Source organism: Haliaeetus leucocephalus, unplaced genomic scaffold, assembly GCF_000737465.1.
Source record: "Haliaeetus leucocephalus isolate CR32 unplaced genomic scaffold, Haliaeetus_leucocephalus-4.0 Scaffold165, whole genome shotgun sequence".
Taxonomy (NCBI): Eukaryota; Metazoa; Chordata; class Aves; order Accipitriformes; family Accipitridae; genus Haliaeetus; species Haliaeetus leucocephalus.
The window spans coordinates 521,411-537,870 of NW_010972601.1; the positions used below are offsets into that span (position 1 = coordinate 521,411).

Below are 16,460 nucleotides of genomic sequence, written 5' to 3' on the forward strand. Positions count from 1 at the left end.
ACCTTTCAAAAAGCGTATGAAAAATAATCTCATTATGCAGATCTCTTGCACATTGTCCATATTGTAAAGCATGTCTAGATCTGCAAAGTATCATTTCCAGTGTATGATCTGACCTGTAGGAATGAATAACATTATAGCTTTTCTTTCACAGTTAATTAAATCTTGTAGTTAGGCTGCTATCTTTATTCTTAATTTACCTCTTTCTCTATATTTATCTCTAATTGTTCTGTTAATGTCATGTAAAAAATTGTTTCAGACATGTACATTTACATCTTTGAGATAAATATGTGTCTACATATATCTCAGGTATTGAAAGACTAAAGATTTTGTGATATATCTACTGGAAAGATACAATACTTAAAGCATTAATTTTTCAACAGATTTTGTTTTCCCCTGTTGGGTGATGCTCTGCCTCATGATTTAATGATACAGTAATTTAAAGAGACAAGCAATGGACAGACTTTCAGAATCATTTTGTCTAGTGTTGTTCACATGCTCATAAAATTTATCACATTTCTTAGCTCTGTGAACCTGGAAATTTTGTACGTTATTGTCTTCATGTTGATTGAGTACCTTCTATTCTCTAGACTTTCTGTCTATCAGAATTCTTTATTGCCATTGTATATTTTTTCAGTTGCATTTTGATACTTTAAAAAAAACTGTCTAGGAAACAAATGGAGTTCATTCCAGTTCCTTTGATATATTAATGCAGGAATTTGTGAGGATCTTGTGACTGATATTTGTCAAACAACCATTTATGCATTTTATCTTCGTATCTCTGCATGACTCATGGAGCAATAATGTCCAATTTACAGATGGAAAGCTGAGATGCAGGTTAAATTACAGGGCTTGCTTACAGTCATACAGGAAACCTGTGGCTGAAATTGCATGCTAAATGTGCTTTAACCCCAGCTTTGTATGCTGAGCATGTCATCATATGGTATGGAATATTCCTTGGATTGGTTGGGGTCAGCTGTCCCGGCTGTGTCCCTCCACAGCTTCTTGTGCACCCCCAGCCGATTCACTGGTGGGGTGGGGTGAGGAGCACCTCACCTTGCTGCTCTTGATTCTGTGTAACCACTGCTCAGCTGTAAGAAAAATATCCCTGTATTATCAACACTGTTCCCAGCACCAATCCAAAACACAGCCCCGTACTAGCTACTGTGAAGAAAATGAACTCTACCCCAGCCGAAACCAGCACATTGTCCAAGTTTCAGACCGTGTTCCATGTATTGCCCCTTCACGTATCAGTCAGACCAGAGCTTTATGTTCTTCTCATTGATACAATATTCTTCTGAACTTTGGAAAAGAAAAACTACTAGCATTTTCCCACTAAGACTGCTGATGGATCTAAATTGCTTTTGCTGATGTGCTTGGTTCCGATCTGCAGTGTTATTGTTTCTTATATGAATTTACAGAAGCTGGTCATTTCAGAGAAAAAGTTCTTGATGGACTTCAACATTTCTGGAGAGTTGACCAGAGAGAGCTATCAGTACAAGCTGTGGTTCTCCTGATACAGATTTTCAAAATAGGGTTGTGAAATGTAGATGGTGTTTTTAGACTGTTCCTTTCTCTTTCCAGTTTTTAGTAAGTATGAGTGCAGTAGTGTTTTTCTCTTAACTATTTTGAAAGATAGGAATCTTCTTATTTTGCATTTATTTTTTCTCTCTGCTTTTGATACCCAGGAGAACATGTAACTTCGAGGTTTAAAAATGAAGTGGAGCGGATGGGTTTTGATATGAACAATGCCTGGAGGATTTCCAACATTAATGAGAAGTACAAGTAAGTTATGTGGGCTGCTGATTTATAGCCAAGTGGCATCTCAAAACACTAATTTTGTTATAGCAGATTACTGGAACTTTTTCCAAGTTCTACAGATCCTAATAAGGGACAATTGGAATTATGATTTTTTTGTTGTTTTATAGAAAAAAGGTGCATTTAAATAATTATTTAATATTTTGTTAGCTGCTACAATTTTTATAGGTGTAGAAACACCAGATTTTGATGTGCTTGCCGGAGGACTTCTTAGAGAATAAGCATTCTAATGGAGGAAAGGGAAGCCTTAAGTGAGCAGAGAGCAGAGTTTGATTGAACTTCGAAAAAACATTTTTTATTGTGTCTTATTCTCTAAGTTACGACGAAGACTTATATTAAAAAAAAAAGTTGGTTTGGAAGAGTTAAGCTTGTAGATCCTGAGAATAAGAGAAAAGACTTTCGGTGGTCCTGAAAGCATAGACAAGTATTCTCTGGCTGCTGGAGCGGAGAAAGGTGGTCCTCCATTCATGGTTGGTAGGACAGAGTGTACTGACTGATCCCTAATCCAATTCAGAGCAAAACCAGCAGTAACATTTTGATGAAACATGTTTCATTGCTCTGTCTTTGCAGGATAATGACTTGCAGCTGTTAGTTGGTCTCACTGCAAGAAGAATATCTGTCTTGGTCCCTAAAAATCTAGGGAAGAAAAAAATAGCTATTCCTTACATATTTAATAATGAAAAAGGCAAAAAAAAACTTTCTATGTCATATGGAAGCAGAGTGACATAAACTACTCCTTTCCTTCTTGGGGCCAGCATTTGAGAAAAGAGCATTTTTTCAAGATTATTGATACATGTTCCTGAATAGAATGGTCTTTGACATGTCTTCATGTCTGTCCTTCTTGTGCAGTAAATGCATCTCTTTAAGGGGATGGACTGGGGATGAACTAGTTTGATTCAGCAATATATTGCAGTCACTACTGACTGCTTGCACTGTTCTCGTTGGCAGTCATGGCTTCATTAGTTAAATTGTGGAGTAGGAGGTGCATCTAGTAGAAGAAAGTTCCAGTTAGCCAGTCAAACATAAGCCAGTGCACTCGGATTCCTGCCTTCGGCAAGGGTTGATTAACCAGAGTACTTTTTCCACACTTACACAAGTTTTCTGTCTTGAATCTAGTAGCCCAGGGTGACTCTGCTTCTGTATTCTGTCACCCAGAAATCGAGTGGCTAATTCTTTAGGATGGGGAGACGTGGGACTTCTTCTCTGTGGTCCAGTTTATTTCAGCAGCTGCAGTTAAAAATCGCTTGCATGTGAATTTCCCGGGAAAACACTAGCTCGAATCTTCTAATTCTGAAATGCATTTATGCTCCTCAATGTTTTGTATATGCGAAGGAGGAGTTTATTAACATGCAATGAAACAGGAATTAACAAAATGGCAGTTTGCTGAGATGAATAGCTGTCAGGTTGCTTATGCTGATTATTTGTGTGTGTTGTCTGGGAGGTGTGTAACTGCTTTGTATTGCTTATTTTCAATCTTTTGCACCACTTTTCTCACAGGCTCTGTGGTAGTTACCCCCAGGAAATCATAGTTCCTGCCTGGATCACGGATAAAGAGCTAGAGAGTGTGGCAAGCTTTCGGTCCTGGAAGCGTATCCCTGCTGTTGTGTACAGGTGAGGCTCTTGCAGGTGGAACAGCTTTCCCCAGCCTGTAAATGAGGTGTTCTAGCAAATAAAAGCTGAAATAAGTTGTAACTGGGAATCTTGGCTTGTAATGAAAGGTGTTCAGGCTCCTCTGGGCCCCAGATGTCCCCTCTCTGAGCCCGACGGACTTTAGCAGAAGTGTTAAAGGTATTTAAAAAAATATTTTTATAATTTATTCAAAGTGAAGAGAGGTCTGGCTTTGCATCTTGCTGTGTTTTTGCATGTATAACATGATGTGGAGGGATGCTGTGAAGGCCCAGGACCTGCTAGGGTAGCGTTGGAGAACTAGGCTGGGAAGAGGCAACAAAACCTGGCACAGTCCCCTCTGTGCTGCCTGGTGGAATGGTACCCAGCCAAGCTGATCTATCCTGGGACTATCTCTGGGGTGAGTTCCTGCTGTTCCACTCCAGAAGGATCCCAGAAGCGGTGTAGTGAACAGGACCTTGGAACAAAACACAAACCCACAATCCACCCTATTTAGGTATCAAACAAGGATGACGGGGGACTCTTCACATGAGAAAACGTTCAGACCTTTATTTAACTGACAGCAAAGTATGACTTATTAAGCCTGATAGCTTGGGGTCTTTGTCTCCACATTTGCTACCTATCTATGTATTGGTTTATACCTATTTGAAACTCCAAGAATATGTAAGACAGCAGCATATTTTGGCCCTTGTCAAGCCATAAATGAGGTAAGGCAGACTTAGTACACATTCACTCTGAGTGGGAATAATGGTTTGTATCTTTTAATTCCAAACACATCTTGTAAGAGCACGCAGCATTTGCATCTCCTGCAAGTCATTCCTAGGGCAGTCACCTCAGTTAATATTGATTTTAATTTTTTAATATGGAATTGAAAAAAATGTAACATGAAGACATCAACATGGCTGACGAAATGATAAATGGCATCTTGGCTAGGTATTCCTTTGGTTTTTCTCTAATTCTTATCTAGCTAATACTCAGACTGCAGTATAAACGAGGACCAATACCAAAATTATTTAAGGGAGGTATAAAACCCAAATTACAAAAGAATGTACATGTTAGCTGTATCTACATATTTTAGATAGTTTTAATCAGACAGTCTCTTCCTTAGATTGAGTCCAGCAATTCTTCATAACAAAATTGCTTTTCTGAGATGCTGTTTTTTGGCAGCTGCTTTAGTAAGAAATATATTTCAGCATCTGTCTTTTTTTCAAATATTCTGGAACCTGTCATTTAATACTGTGGCCACTTTCCTGGTGTAGTTATCCTCCCATACATATTTAAAATATCTTTTAAAAACTCAGATGACAAAGGGATTAAAAAGATAATGAATACTGATAATTCCGTTAAGACTGACTAGCCACCCGTTCCTTCTAAACAGACAGAAAGGAAAAGCTGTTCTTTGAGTGGCAAGCTAAATTTAGAGAACAGTAACTGACAAATTCATATGCCTTGGGTCACAGGAGCAAGTGTACAAGAGTTAGTGGGCCACAAAACATTATTTACCTAGCTTAAGAGTTCTTGTTCTATGAAAGGAGAACAAATTAGCTTGTGGCAGCAGACCTTATCTTTAAATCCTCCTATCTTTTCTCCTTTTTCTTCCAAATAATAAAGGGGTTAGCATAGTCTCTTTCTCAATGTTAAGGAATTGCTCCATCCTCTTTTCAGCTCTGAGGGGGGAAAAATGCTTTCCAGCATCTGCTAATTTTTTAAGACTTAAGGTATTTTATTATTATGGTAGTATATATACGTATGTATTTTTTAATATGTATAAAAGAATAATGTAATTTTATATGCTTTTCAACTTTGAACACTGCATTTCAGGCCACTTTGTGCCTTTTATGCAGGTGTCACATAATTGGGGGACATGTCACCTGCAAGCACACTTAACACAGGGAAGCATCCCTCCTTCTTTCATCACTATACAGGAGAAAGAAGTCACTTTCTTTGCATTCTTGGGTACAGCTTGCATTCTGGGGCATTTGTGGGAGAGTGATTTAAATGTTCCAGAGACCTCATAGACTAAAATTGTTTAATCCTTGGCATTCAGTTTTCTGCAGTTCTGATGAGACTACGTATGCTAAATTACCACATAGTTTTTCATTTGTAATCTTAAAATCAGTGGGGAAAAAGTTTTTCTCTTTTTTGATTTCTTTTTTTTCCTTATCTTGACATTTAGTAATAGATTTTTTCAAGACATCCTGTTCATCATTCTGCGCTCTAATAGAACTCGCATCAGCTAGTGGTTGATGATCCGTATGATTGGAAATCCATGGATAGTTTTCTCTCTATATATGTTGCCATAAAAATAGCCTTTTTCTTACTTTTGGAGGAGTAAGGGACAACAGCTCATTCAGCATTTTTTATCTGTTGAAGGTGATTTTGGGACTATTAGTTTCATTATTGATCACATTTAAAAAATCTGCTCTTTTTGCTTTACCACAGGGGAAAAAAAGGAATAATGATTTTTTTAAAATTCATCCAATAACTTGTCTCAGATACTGAACACTGGGACAGAGAGAGACCAGAGGCACAGACACTTGGCAACACAAAACTCATTGTCTGCTCTTGTGAAGCATTCAAGAGCTATGACAGTATGCAGAGGCTGAAAAGCTGAACGGGCTGAGTTCAGAGGCAACCTTCAGAAATACTCAGTTGAGATTGGGCTGTCGGGAGCGTTGCTTCTAGTTTATGATCAGATTTCTAGAAAGATCTCACACCCATTTTCTGCAGTTTTTCTCTGCGTTTATAGTTTTTAAAAATCTAGGCACATATTTATGTAGCTAAATCTGGCCTGTAACCTGGTTTTTGTAGTTTACCTGTTTTGGTCCCGGAAAAATCAATGTTAGGGAGAAGCCTTTTTGGATTTTGTGGAAAGCAGATAGAGAGGATTTCATGCATTGTGTAAACAGTGTCCTAAACTCATGAGAACCTACCTGGAAATTAGCTGTGTTGCAGGTGATTACCCATGCAGGCAGCATTTCTGCCAGCACAGGAAGCAAAGGTAAACAGAAAATGGCCATGTACCATACATGCTGAATTATATTTGTGAATTGCAGCAATGTATTTTTTCAGTTGCAAGTACTAGTAGTTAAGTAATGCTATGGAGGGAGCTATTCAAACCTTCATTAGTCCTCCCTGTCTTTGTACTTACAAGGGCTTGGTGGATTTATTGTTGTACTCAAAAGGTTGCTTGAACACAAGGAAGATTAAGCATGTGCAGAGGTGTACCATACATCATAGTTAGACAATGCTTTATAAAGGGCTTTGTAGTTATCTAATGGTGATTTACTATTTAGTTTCTGTAGGGAGGCTGCATGTTGCTTTGTCTCTAGAGGGTTAGGAAATTTGCAGTGGAGGGTTTGCTTTAATTTTTTAAATATTTTTTGGTTACTGAGATCTAAGTGACACCATCTTATCCCCAGCTCTATCTCTAGGGACCTTGGAATCACACTTAAAGTATTTGCTATTTTTTGTTCCCATAGCCAGCCTGGTTGGAATGAGTGTGATTCCTCAGACCTCCAACATTACCGTAAATAGAATTGTTTGCTGATTTCTGCTAGTACATCTGAACATTGCATATTTATGTAGGCTTAGGAGTGTTAGGACTTCACAGCTATCAATGAACTCAACTTTTGGCCTAATCTTTATTGTAGTATAAATGGGAGGCAAGAACCTGGAGATTAAAATATAACTGTTTATGAACCTATGAAAATGATTCCACAGGCAGGTAGTAATGAAATCTTGGAGAATATATGGAAAAATAAATGAGCTTATCTGAGTGTTCAAAATAGATTTCTTACATGTATAATAATGTTTTATTTTCTTTTCTTATGTGTGCAAGCGTAGTGGGGAACTAAGTGGCCTTTCAGTGATTGGCACGTATTTTTTGCTGAACTAATTTGATATCAATAGAGGTGTTTCTAGAAGGCTATTCATTTCAGCAGAAATATATTTTCCTTGCCATGCAGGCGGTTGGCACCTGGTGTAAGCGCTAAGGCATTCGGATTGCTTTTCCTTTGGTTCAGTTAATGCAGGCTGTCAGTTGCTTCCTCTCAGTGAAGGAATTTTATATGAAACAATTACAAAAAAGCTATGAAAAATCCTTAAAATACTGTATCACAACGCGTTTTGTAACTAAGTTTTTGCAACAAGGAGCCTTAACCCGATGTAAGTGTTGCTTTTGCATGAGTAGCATGAGGCAGCCGCTGCCGCCTGCGGCTGTGCCCTGCAGTGACACTGCAGAGGTGGTGCTGCTCAGCACCTGATGGGGGCTTGACAGCTCTGACAACAAATTCTAAACCAGCTTGTTACTCCGCCATAAATATTTATTAGTGGTAAAAGGAAAAAAGTTAAAGATTTATAGGTTTGGGTGGGCTTTCTTCCTGCTCAGGGCTGTGCAAGTTGACTGTTAAATTTGCATAAAGATTCAGCTAACCCTCACCATTCTGTGCAGTTGCCTCATTAGAGGGAATTAACTCTTGGTTGACATGAAGCTGAGACAGCCAGTTTGTTTGCAGGAAGACTCTAAAATCTTTTGCTGTGTTGTAACATATAGGAACTGTAACTGGCACATGCATGCTTTGTAAATACGGGGTTCTGGTGGGACTCCTGAGCAAGAACAGCGTTGCCTAGAGGCACCTTTGCTTAAAGGGATGTTTATCTGCAGGCCATTTCAATAGAGAACAGCAGTGTGGGGATAAGCGGTAAGATATTTCAGAAGGGACATGAGGCAGGGAGTAAACATTTCTAGGTGTCCCATTCCTCAGTGTTGTTGACTTGCCGTGTCGCCTGCTTTGGCCACTCCACCTGCAGCATTTCGTACCAGCAGCTGGGCTTTCTTTCCTGCCGTGGCTGAGGCCCTCTGAATTCAGGGTACTGCTAGGGAAGGTCAAGGCGAACATTGTTAATGCCAGATGTAAACACTTCAGTGAAGGGGAAATTACATTTCTGTGGTAGCAGTGGGATGTGCCAGCATGGAGGCAATAAGTGAAATTACAGTGATAATATGTTTCAGTACTCTTTTTTTTGTAATAGATTATAGGGGAGAGTTTTAAAATCTTTTTCAGAGTATGTTTGCAATGGTTGGATACGTTTTAATTATTTCAAATCTGTCCTTTATGTGTAGTACAAGAAGCTAGGTCAAATTTAAGAAAATAACTACTAACTCTTCAGACACTTAAAAAAAAATCTGATTATTTTTTTTAATGTCACTCCCCAGAAGAAGATAGCTACGTTCAAGTTGGGTCATTCGTCAGTTATCTCCCTGACATATATTTTTTTAATTGATAAACTTATCTCTGTACTCCATTTGCCAGTCCTCTGAAGTTTCATCTGTATATAGGGTGCTTGCAATTTATATTGCATTTTAGAAGAAAAATATAATGAACAGTATTTCCTTTTTCAGTGCTACTTAGGTGTCTGTAGCAAAATCTACTTGCTTGTGGACTTTGTTATTTACTAGCCTGGCACCACACTGGTGTTTAGATGTAAGAGCTACTGTTGTTCTTCAACTCCTTGGTGCTCTTCTGCTAGACATGACAGGTGTTTGAGAGGCAGCAGATGAAACACTACCCAAAGAGGGTCAGGAAGAGGATGGAGAAGACCCACAAATACAGGAGAAGCTGAAAAGGGGATGGCAGAGCCACTCCTTTCCAACAGATGCTAATACCAAACTTCAGAATGAGTAAAACTGCAGATGTTTAGCGTCCTGAGATGCGAAAGGCTCTCCTCCTTTCAGCTAGTGAAACAATACCTAAAATACACTGGCTTCTAGGTATGGTTCTACAGTGTTCAAGGACTGCCTCCTGTGATTCACGGGTGATGCCTAGAAATGGATACCATCGATCTATAAGAGTAAGGTTTTGGGTTACCATTAGACATGATACAAAAGGCGTGCCAAATTCTGCCAGTATTTCCTACCAAAATTGTAACATTTTTCAGATTTAATTATTGGTATGTTTTGATTTAAATAATCTCATCAAAAAGTGAATCTGTGGTTTTACTCCTGTCTTCTGGCTTTAAAATTAGCATGAATTAAATTGAACCTTCTAATTTACTCTGGTATTACAGCAGTAGACCTGACTATCCAGCAGGTGTTGAATACCTTTTTAGTGCCTCATCAGCTGTTCCAGAATGCTCCCCAGCTTTCACTGGCCAACAGACAACAATATTGAGCAAGAAAATGCTTTTTTTTTTTCCTCCTCTTAGTGACCTCAGCTTTGACTTTCACCTTTCAGTGACTGTGTGGTCACAGTCAGCATTTTGAAGGGAAGCACGTGGAATACATTGCCACTGAATCACAGGTTGAGGATAACTGCTGAATGATAGAGAGATCCCTGACAGGAATTAAACTACTGGAATGCACCATTTAATTTGTCATGCCCTCTGTGTTTTTAGTCCTGATTCTTCAAGTTATGCACCACTGTTCTTTTTATTCTTTTCTTTTTCAGGCACCAGAGCAATGGAGCAGTTATTTCCCGCTGTGGACAGCCCGAGGTCAGTTGGTGGGGCTGGAGGAATGCAGATGATGAACACCTTGTCCAGTCTGTAGCCAAAGCCTGTGCCTCAGATTCGAGGTCCAACAGTAACAAATTAATGAATGGGAATTGTTCCAGAGATTTCTCCAATGGAGGGGACCTCTCTGATGTGGAATTTGGTAAGTTTGTCACTGTTCCTTTTCTGTAAAGGGCAGAGCTTTATATAAAAGCTTCATCTCTTATATGTATTGTAACAGATTCAATCCTTTGTATTTAATCAGGCATTCTCCAGTTTCTGTACATGCAATGCATATGCATTGTGGCACTTGAGTGAATCATTGTAAACAGTGTCAGAAGCATCCTTTTAGTTACTCATCAGTTGCATATCCTCTTCCCCAGATTCCTCAATCTCTAATGCTTCAGGAGCAGAGAGTTTGGCAATACAGCCTCAGAAGCTTTTGATCTTAGACGCACGATCTTACGCAGCCGCTGTGGCGAACAGAGCCAAAGGTGGAGGCTGTGAGTGCCCAGGTAAGCAGTGTTTCTTCTCAGCTTCCTATTAAGTTAATCAAAAGGATTTGCTCAAATATAATTACACTGATATTCTTCAGTACTGCATATTTAACAGACTGCGTGGATGCAAGTACTATTCATCTATATGAAAGTTCTGGATCATTGCAGCTGTCACACAGCCCTTCAAAAGGACAGGTTTAGCTGTTAATTAAGTCTGTTTCTCAGAGCATAAAACCAGCTGGTAACAGTGTTCAGTAAATGTTGAACTGTGTGGAATATGCTGATTAGTTTTCCCCTGCTGAGTCAAATATATAAACTAGAAAGAGACAAAGGTGTCCAGTGTGCTAATGTCTAAAAAAAACCTGAACAAACTTGTAAAAATCCACTAACTATAGAGGCTAATAATATTCTAGAATGGTTGTGCAGAATACAACTCTTCAGCAATTTTTCTAAAGCTGAAACATTTTTTGGCATCTATATCATAACCCAAAGCAACTGAAATCCTGATTCATCTTGCGTGTATAATACATTTGCAATTATCCCTTTTTGTGTTCTTTAGCACTTGTAGATTGTTGGTATTCTAAACAAGATACTATTTTATGGTCACTACTGGATATGAATGGAACCTGTTAAAATTCCATGGGTGGAGAGTCTAGGAAAAAATACCAGAGAGAAAAACTATAGATAAGATAACAAAAGTTATTTTGACCATATAGTCTTGTTTTGGTCTTTACTGCAATAGCTGCACTTTGATATGTAGGCACCATTTTCCCTTTAACACCTCAAAACTGCTAAACTCCTCATCAGAGAGCAAAATTTCAAAACAGGAAAGCAGAGTATACAGGAAGTTTAATTTTCTTCCTATATATTGCTTCTTGAATTCTTCGTAAAAAATTTCCAAACAGCTTGTCACCTTCATAAATTTGACCTGCGTTAAGTGCTTCCTTTTTGCTGACAAGTTTTCTCCAGGTATTGCCAAGTTTGCATCATTCTCTCTGTATAAAAATACCTCATTTATGTTGTGCGCTATTTTATATATAACATAATTCAGTAAAAAGACAAAAAAATGCTTAAGTTGTCTGATACTGTCAGTCGCTTCTGTCCAGTCACTTACACAGTCCATCACTAACACAATGTTCTGGTTTGGGCCAGAATTTGTTGGGCTTTTAAACAGTTAAGAAATCAAATTATATAAAACACGCAGTAGTCTCTTAAAAGAGCATTTTCTTCTGCAAGCACTCAGAATCCCATTCTGAATCCTGATTAATTTTTTTTCTTTTGTAGAAAAGGTTATTTTAGCTATCGTCACCATTTTTTGTGCTGAGAGAAGCATCAGGACAGAAGAAAACTAAATCTAGGAAAGACTATCGAATGAGTATCTTTCTGCATCTTCTTGGGTGCTCCCTTTGACTAGTGGATCCCGTCTGTACGGATACTGATTCCCTGATAGAGCAGAGTTGCTTGAGTATGTCCCATAGCAACATCTGAAGGCTCAGTGATTCTGTCTATCTTCTGTTTTCCTGAGCTTTGAGTATTTCTCACATGTGTGATTCTTGTTCCTATAAGAGGAAAACTCAGAATAAAGCTGTGAATGAAGTAACCTTTCAGCCTTTTTGAGTGGTTAGGAAAAGGAATAGATAACTTATATAAAAATATACATTAGTTTACCAAATTTAAGAACATCCGTAAATTGTTAAACATTGTTTATGCTTTGCAGTCTCTTACAATGTTTCTCAGGCTTTTTAACAACATTCTATAACCTCAAGCACAGCAATATCACTATGGCCATAGGTTTGTACTCTGCTTTTTGTAATGTGAAGTGAAACACTGAAAATAAATACACAAACACTTTGCTAACTCTTTCCTGTTTTGCTATGCTGTGTTGTAATGTCTGGAGTACCTACTGAACTCTTAAGTACTGGTTTCTTCTTACAGAATATTCGTAAACAGATTATTTCATCTGTGCACAGCAACAGTGGTTTGTTTTTATGAAAAAGCTTCTTTTAGAAATTAAACTTAGAGTAGTTTTTAGTTTCTTTGCTCTTTCTTGGTATTTCCCTGCAGAATATTATCCAAACTGTGAAGTAGTGTTCATGGGGATGGCAAACATTCATTCTATCCGGAAGAGCTTTCAGTCGCTGCGTTTGCTCTGCACACAAATGCCAGACCCAGGAAAGTAAGTGGGTGTTTGGTGTGTTTTGCCTTTGTTTACATGTTTCTGCAATTGCGTTCTTTTGCTGCTGATTTGTAAACTCGAATTCAGTGTTTTTTTTCCCTTGGTGACTTTCCTGTGTAATAATGCTAAGCTATATCTTTTTCATTTCCATGGAATTTGAGCTAAAGGAAGTCATTGGTTTATTATTGAAGTGAATGTAGAAAATGAGATCTGAGATTATAAATGTAGCCTTGAGTATTGATACTAGAATGTTACTACTTTCAGGTGGGCTTCTAAGCGCTAGCACTTAGGCTTACCTGCTGTTCCTGGTTCTTTAATCTTTACAGCTTGGCTCTCCTTCAGAAAATTCTAGTGGTGTTCCATGTACTTCACACATTTATAGTGTCATTTCAGGAGACCTATTTCATAGCCCTCCAATGCTGTGGGATAACTAGCTTCTAGTGGCCCATTATCTCAGGAGCTTCTGAGGTTGGGTCTTCACTGGGACACTGCAGTTGCACCAGTCCTGTTTCCCCTACCACTTCCCTGTTTTGAATTTGCTGCTAAGAGTCTTTCATGGTTTCAAAGTAGATCCAGAATGGCCACCCTTACTAAACTGGATACGTAGATCTTCATAGGGTAGAGATACTTAAGATACCTACAGCACACCTTGTAAAGCCTGGGAATAGTTGAGATATGGGAGATTTCAAAGGCATCTCAGGTTCCATCCTTTCACTGAAGCACAGAGTTGTCAGGAGTGTATGGCAGAGTCCCAAGGTACTTTTGGTACTTAAGTCCTTCGGTACTGGCACTGCTGGGTAATCTGAATCCTCAGCTCAGAGGAAGGGAGACAGCAGACACTGCTGAAAGTAATGATTACCTGGTAGTGCTTACATTGTCCATTGCTGGTGATGTGTTATGCTCTTGTCTGGGAAAATGTTATTTAAGCTTCTTGCAAGTCTTATGCAAAGCACATACCAGAGACTGGCTGTTCCTCAAGTGGACTGCATGGCTTTGTTTCTTACAAGTCTGGGAAAGTGTTAACGAGATGGAAATGAAAAATACTCAACAATGACGTTCACAGCTTATTAAAATAGGAGCTTTGACTTGATAAATTCAAAGATCCAAACCTGAAAGTATTTTAAAAGAGCAAAAACTGTCTTCCCTTGTTTTCCTCTAGTTGGTTATCAGCTCTGGAAAGTACCAAATGGCTGCAGCACTTATCTGTGCTTCTGAAATCTGCGCTACTCGTAGTTCATGCCGTGGACCGAGACCAGCGACCAGTCTTGGTGCACTGCTCAGATGGCTGGGACCGAACCCCCCAGATAGTGGCGCTGGCCAAACTGCTGCTAGATCCGTATTACAGGACCACAGAGGTTTGTAAACCATCTGTTAGTGCATGAGGTAGTTACTGAGTTTGGGTCCTCCTCTGAGGAAGACTGTCTATAAATTATTTCAGTTTTTTCCACCAGAAGAGACACTAAAGCTAGCAGGAGTTTACCAACAGTAGTCTGCAGATAGTTACATATAGGTGTAAATATAGTCTGTAATTCAAGAGCAGATTATATTTCCCCCCTTTGCTGTAACTGCACAGTCACGGCCTATGCCTCCCCATATTGAGCTTAGGAATATGTAGTACAAAGTGCTACATATTGCAGTTTCTATTACACCATTGCAGTTTCTCAGCCAACTATTGCTACAAAGCCTTTCTCTTTTCTAGATTTCCCAACTGCATGTTTTTCCAGTTTCACATTTTCTTTGCCCTCTGTCATTTAGTTCTCTTGGGTTTTCAGCCTTATTTCCCCCCCCCCATCACTTTTCAGCATTGTGTGATTTGTGATGGCTGGATTCCATCTGCCAGCCCACATGCAAGATGCCTTTGTTGTCTAGAACAGAAGCATATGTCTGAACACTGTACTATAAACTGCTGCTTAAAGCCTTGGACACATGAGGACTAGAAGTTTAAACTGCCTTTTGGATGAAATTGTGGAAACTTCTCGGGTCCTTTTTCACATGGGTTCTAAAAGTCCATCCATCAGGTCAAAATATACTGCTCTGTCCTTGGCACAGAACCTCCTCTTGGTCCCTCCTAAGGGTGCTGTCATTCCTGTTCAAAGTGCAGAGTTCTTCTGTACACATCCTTTGCCTTCTTTCTTGTCACCACTGCATCGGAGGAAACCACAAACTGTAGCTGTCTATGCAAGGATCAGAAATGTTTAGGAAAATGAGTCTTCAGCATCATCGCACTTCAAGCTTTTCAGCTATCGGCTATTTTTTTTGCTCTAATTACAGCCATTGACTTAATAAGCATGCTCTACAATTTTTCTTTCCACTAAGAATCAAAACCTTCCTAACCTGTGATGACTTTTAGGTCCTGTAAGATGAGGCGTTGCATTCAGGTGCTCAGCTAGGCACTATTTTGAAATGTTCTTTGCCCTTTTCGTTTGCATGGGAAATCATGCAAGTCAACCTTTAATCAGCCTTTTGACTGTGCTACATTTGGTGTACACACAGGCAAGCACTCTCTCTGAGCGTGGATGTCCTGTTGCAGATGAATTGTTTTCTTTTATGAGAGACAGATCTGCCCATCATTTTCAAGGGAGAGCTTTAAAATTTCCTGTCCTATGTTGGTTACCATGATCCAGATAGTTTTGATCAAGATAAAGTTCCTATTTGCCCCTGTCTGGCCAAGATAGGTCTCATATCAGGATCTTCCCTGCCAGTCACTGAGGACTTAACCTGCCTTATTCCCTTTCCTGTTCATGTAGGTTTGGGAATTCATATCTGTCCTAATTTCATTGTGCAGCACTTCAGAACACAGAGGCACTAGGTAAAGCAGTAGAGATAAGTAACGAGGCCAGTGCTGAAGGGGAATAGGAGTGAGTGAGGACACAGTAATAAAGTGATTCCCACGAGTCTCAGACTGTCTTAGAAAATTGAACCAAAGCAAAATAGGAACTTTTCATCTGTGCTTTCATTTCTGCAGGGTTTCCAGGTGCTAGTGGAGACGGAGTGGCTGGATTTTGGCCACAAGTTTGCAGATCGCTGTGGCCATGGTGAGAATTCGGATGACCTAAATGAGCGCTGCCCAGTGTTTTTACAGTGGCTGGACTGCGTCCATCAGCTCCAGAGGCAGTTCCCTTGCTCTTTCGAGTTTAACGAAGCATTCCTTGTGAGTTGTGGCTTGAAAGATTGCTGTTTTATAGACTGCTTCTAAACCAGTACCCAGTACTAACATACTATAGAGCCCCAAGGGGCTTCTGATTTTCTTATCTATCTGTGATATGCTGCAGCCTGATAAAGGTAACAGGAAAGCTGCCCAAATACAGTAGACAAAAGTACTTGTATACTTTACGGGACCTGAGGTCTGTTCACTCTTAAAACAGAAGCAGGACCCTGAAGGACTTCTTTTAGACTTTAAAGAAATAAATAAATGATACAAATTTATTAGTTTCATCTAAGAGGTGCTGAAATAACTCCAGTATAATACATCCAAAAAGCATGAAAAAAATCATAGTTACTGGCAATATAAATTTCCCCTACTTTGATCTTGTTTTGACTTGAAGATTCCTTCTCTGAAAACAACCCGCCCCTTACCTTTCCATTCATTTTTGCTGTTTCTTTGCTGAAAATGTGTAGGATATATGAGAGCTGTGTTTATTTTCTTTTGAAGTGGGTAGCTCTCCTATTAGAAATTTGCCTAGGATGGTCACAATCAGTCCTCAAGGCCAGAAAGCAGGTCTCTGGGAAAGTGGTAGTCACTGACTGCAGGACTAGTAATCTGAAGAATAAAAGTTTTTATGAAGTATCTGATCCACCAAGAGATTTAAAGCACATTCCTGTGATTGCGTTGACTTGAATTACTGCTTGCCATA

General features: G+C 39.2%; 1 protein-coding gene across 4 annotated transcripts in view; it reads left to right on the forward strand.

The window, feature by feature from the left end:
* Positions 1 to 16,460, forward strand: part of MTMR3 (myotubularin related protein 3) — an 82,143-nt gene that overhangs the window by 51,659 nt on the left and 14,024 nt on the right. For all 4 annotated transcript variants that reach the window (XM_010563341.1, XM_010563338.1, XM_010563339.1 and 1 more), the window contains 7 exons: positions 1,686 to 1,782; positions 3,313 to 3,426; positions 9,891 to 10,096; positions 10,317 to 10,448; positions 12,495 to 12,606; positions 13,766 to 13,961; positions 15,572 to 15,757. In XM_010563341.1, coding sequence (XP_010561643.1) covers positions 1,686 to 1,782; positions 3,313 to 3,426; positions 9,891 to 10,096; positions 10,317 to 10,448; positions 12,495 to 12,606; positions 13,766 to 13,961; positions 15,572 to 15,757 — 1,043 coding nt within the window. The remainder of the gene's footprint in view (positions 1 to 1,685; positions 1,783 to 3,312; positions 3,427 to 9,890; positions 10,097 to 10,316; positions 10,449 to 12,494; positions 12,607 to 13,765; positions 13,962 to 15,571; positions 15,758 to 16,460) is intronic.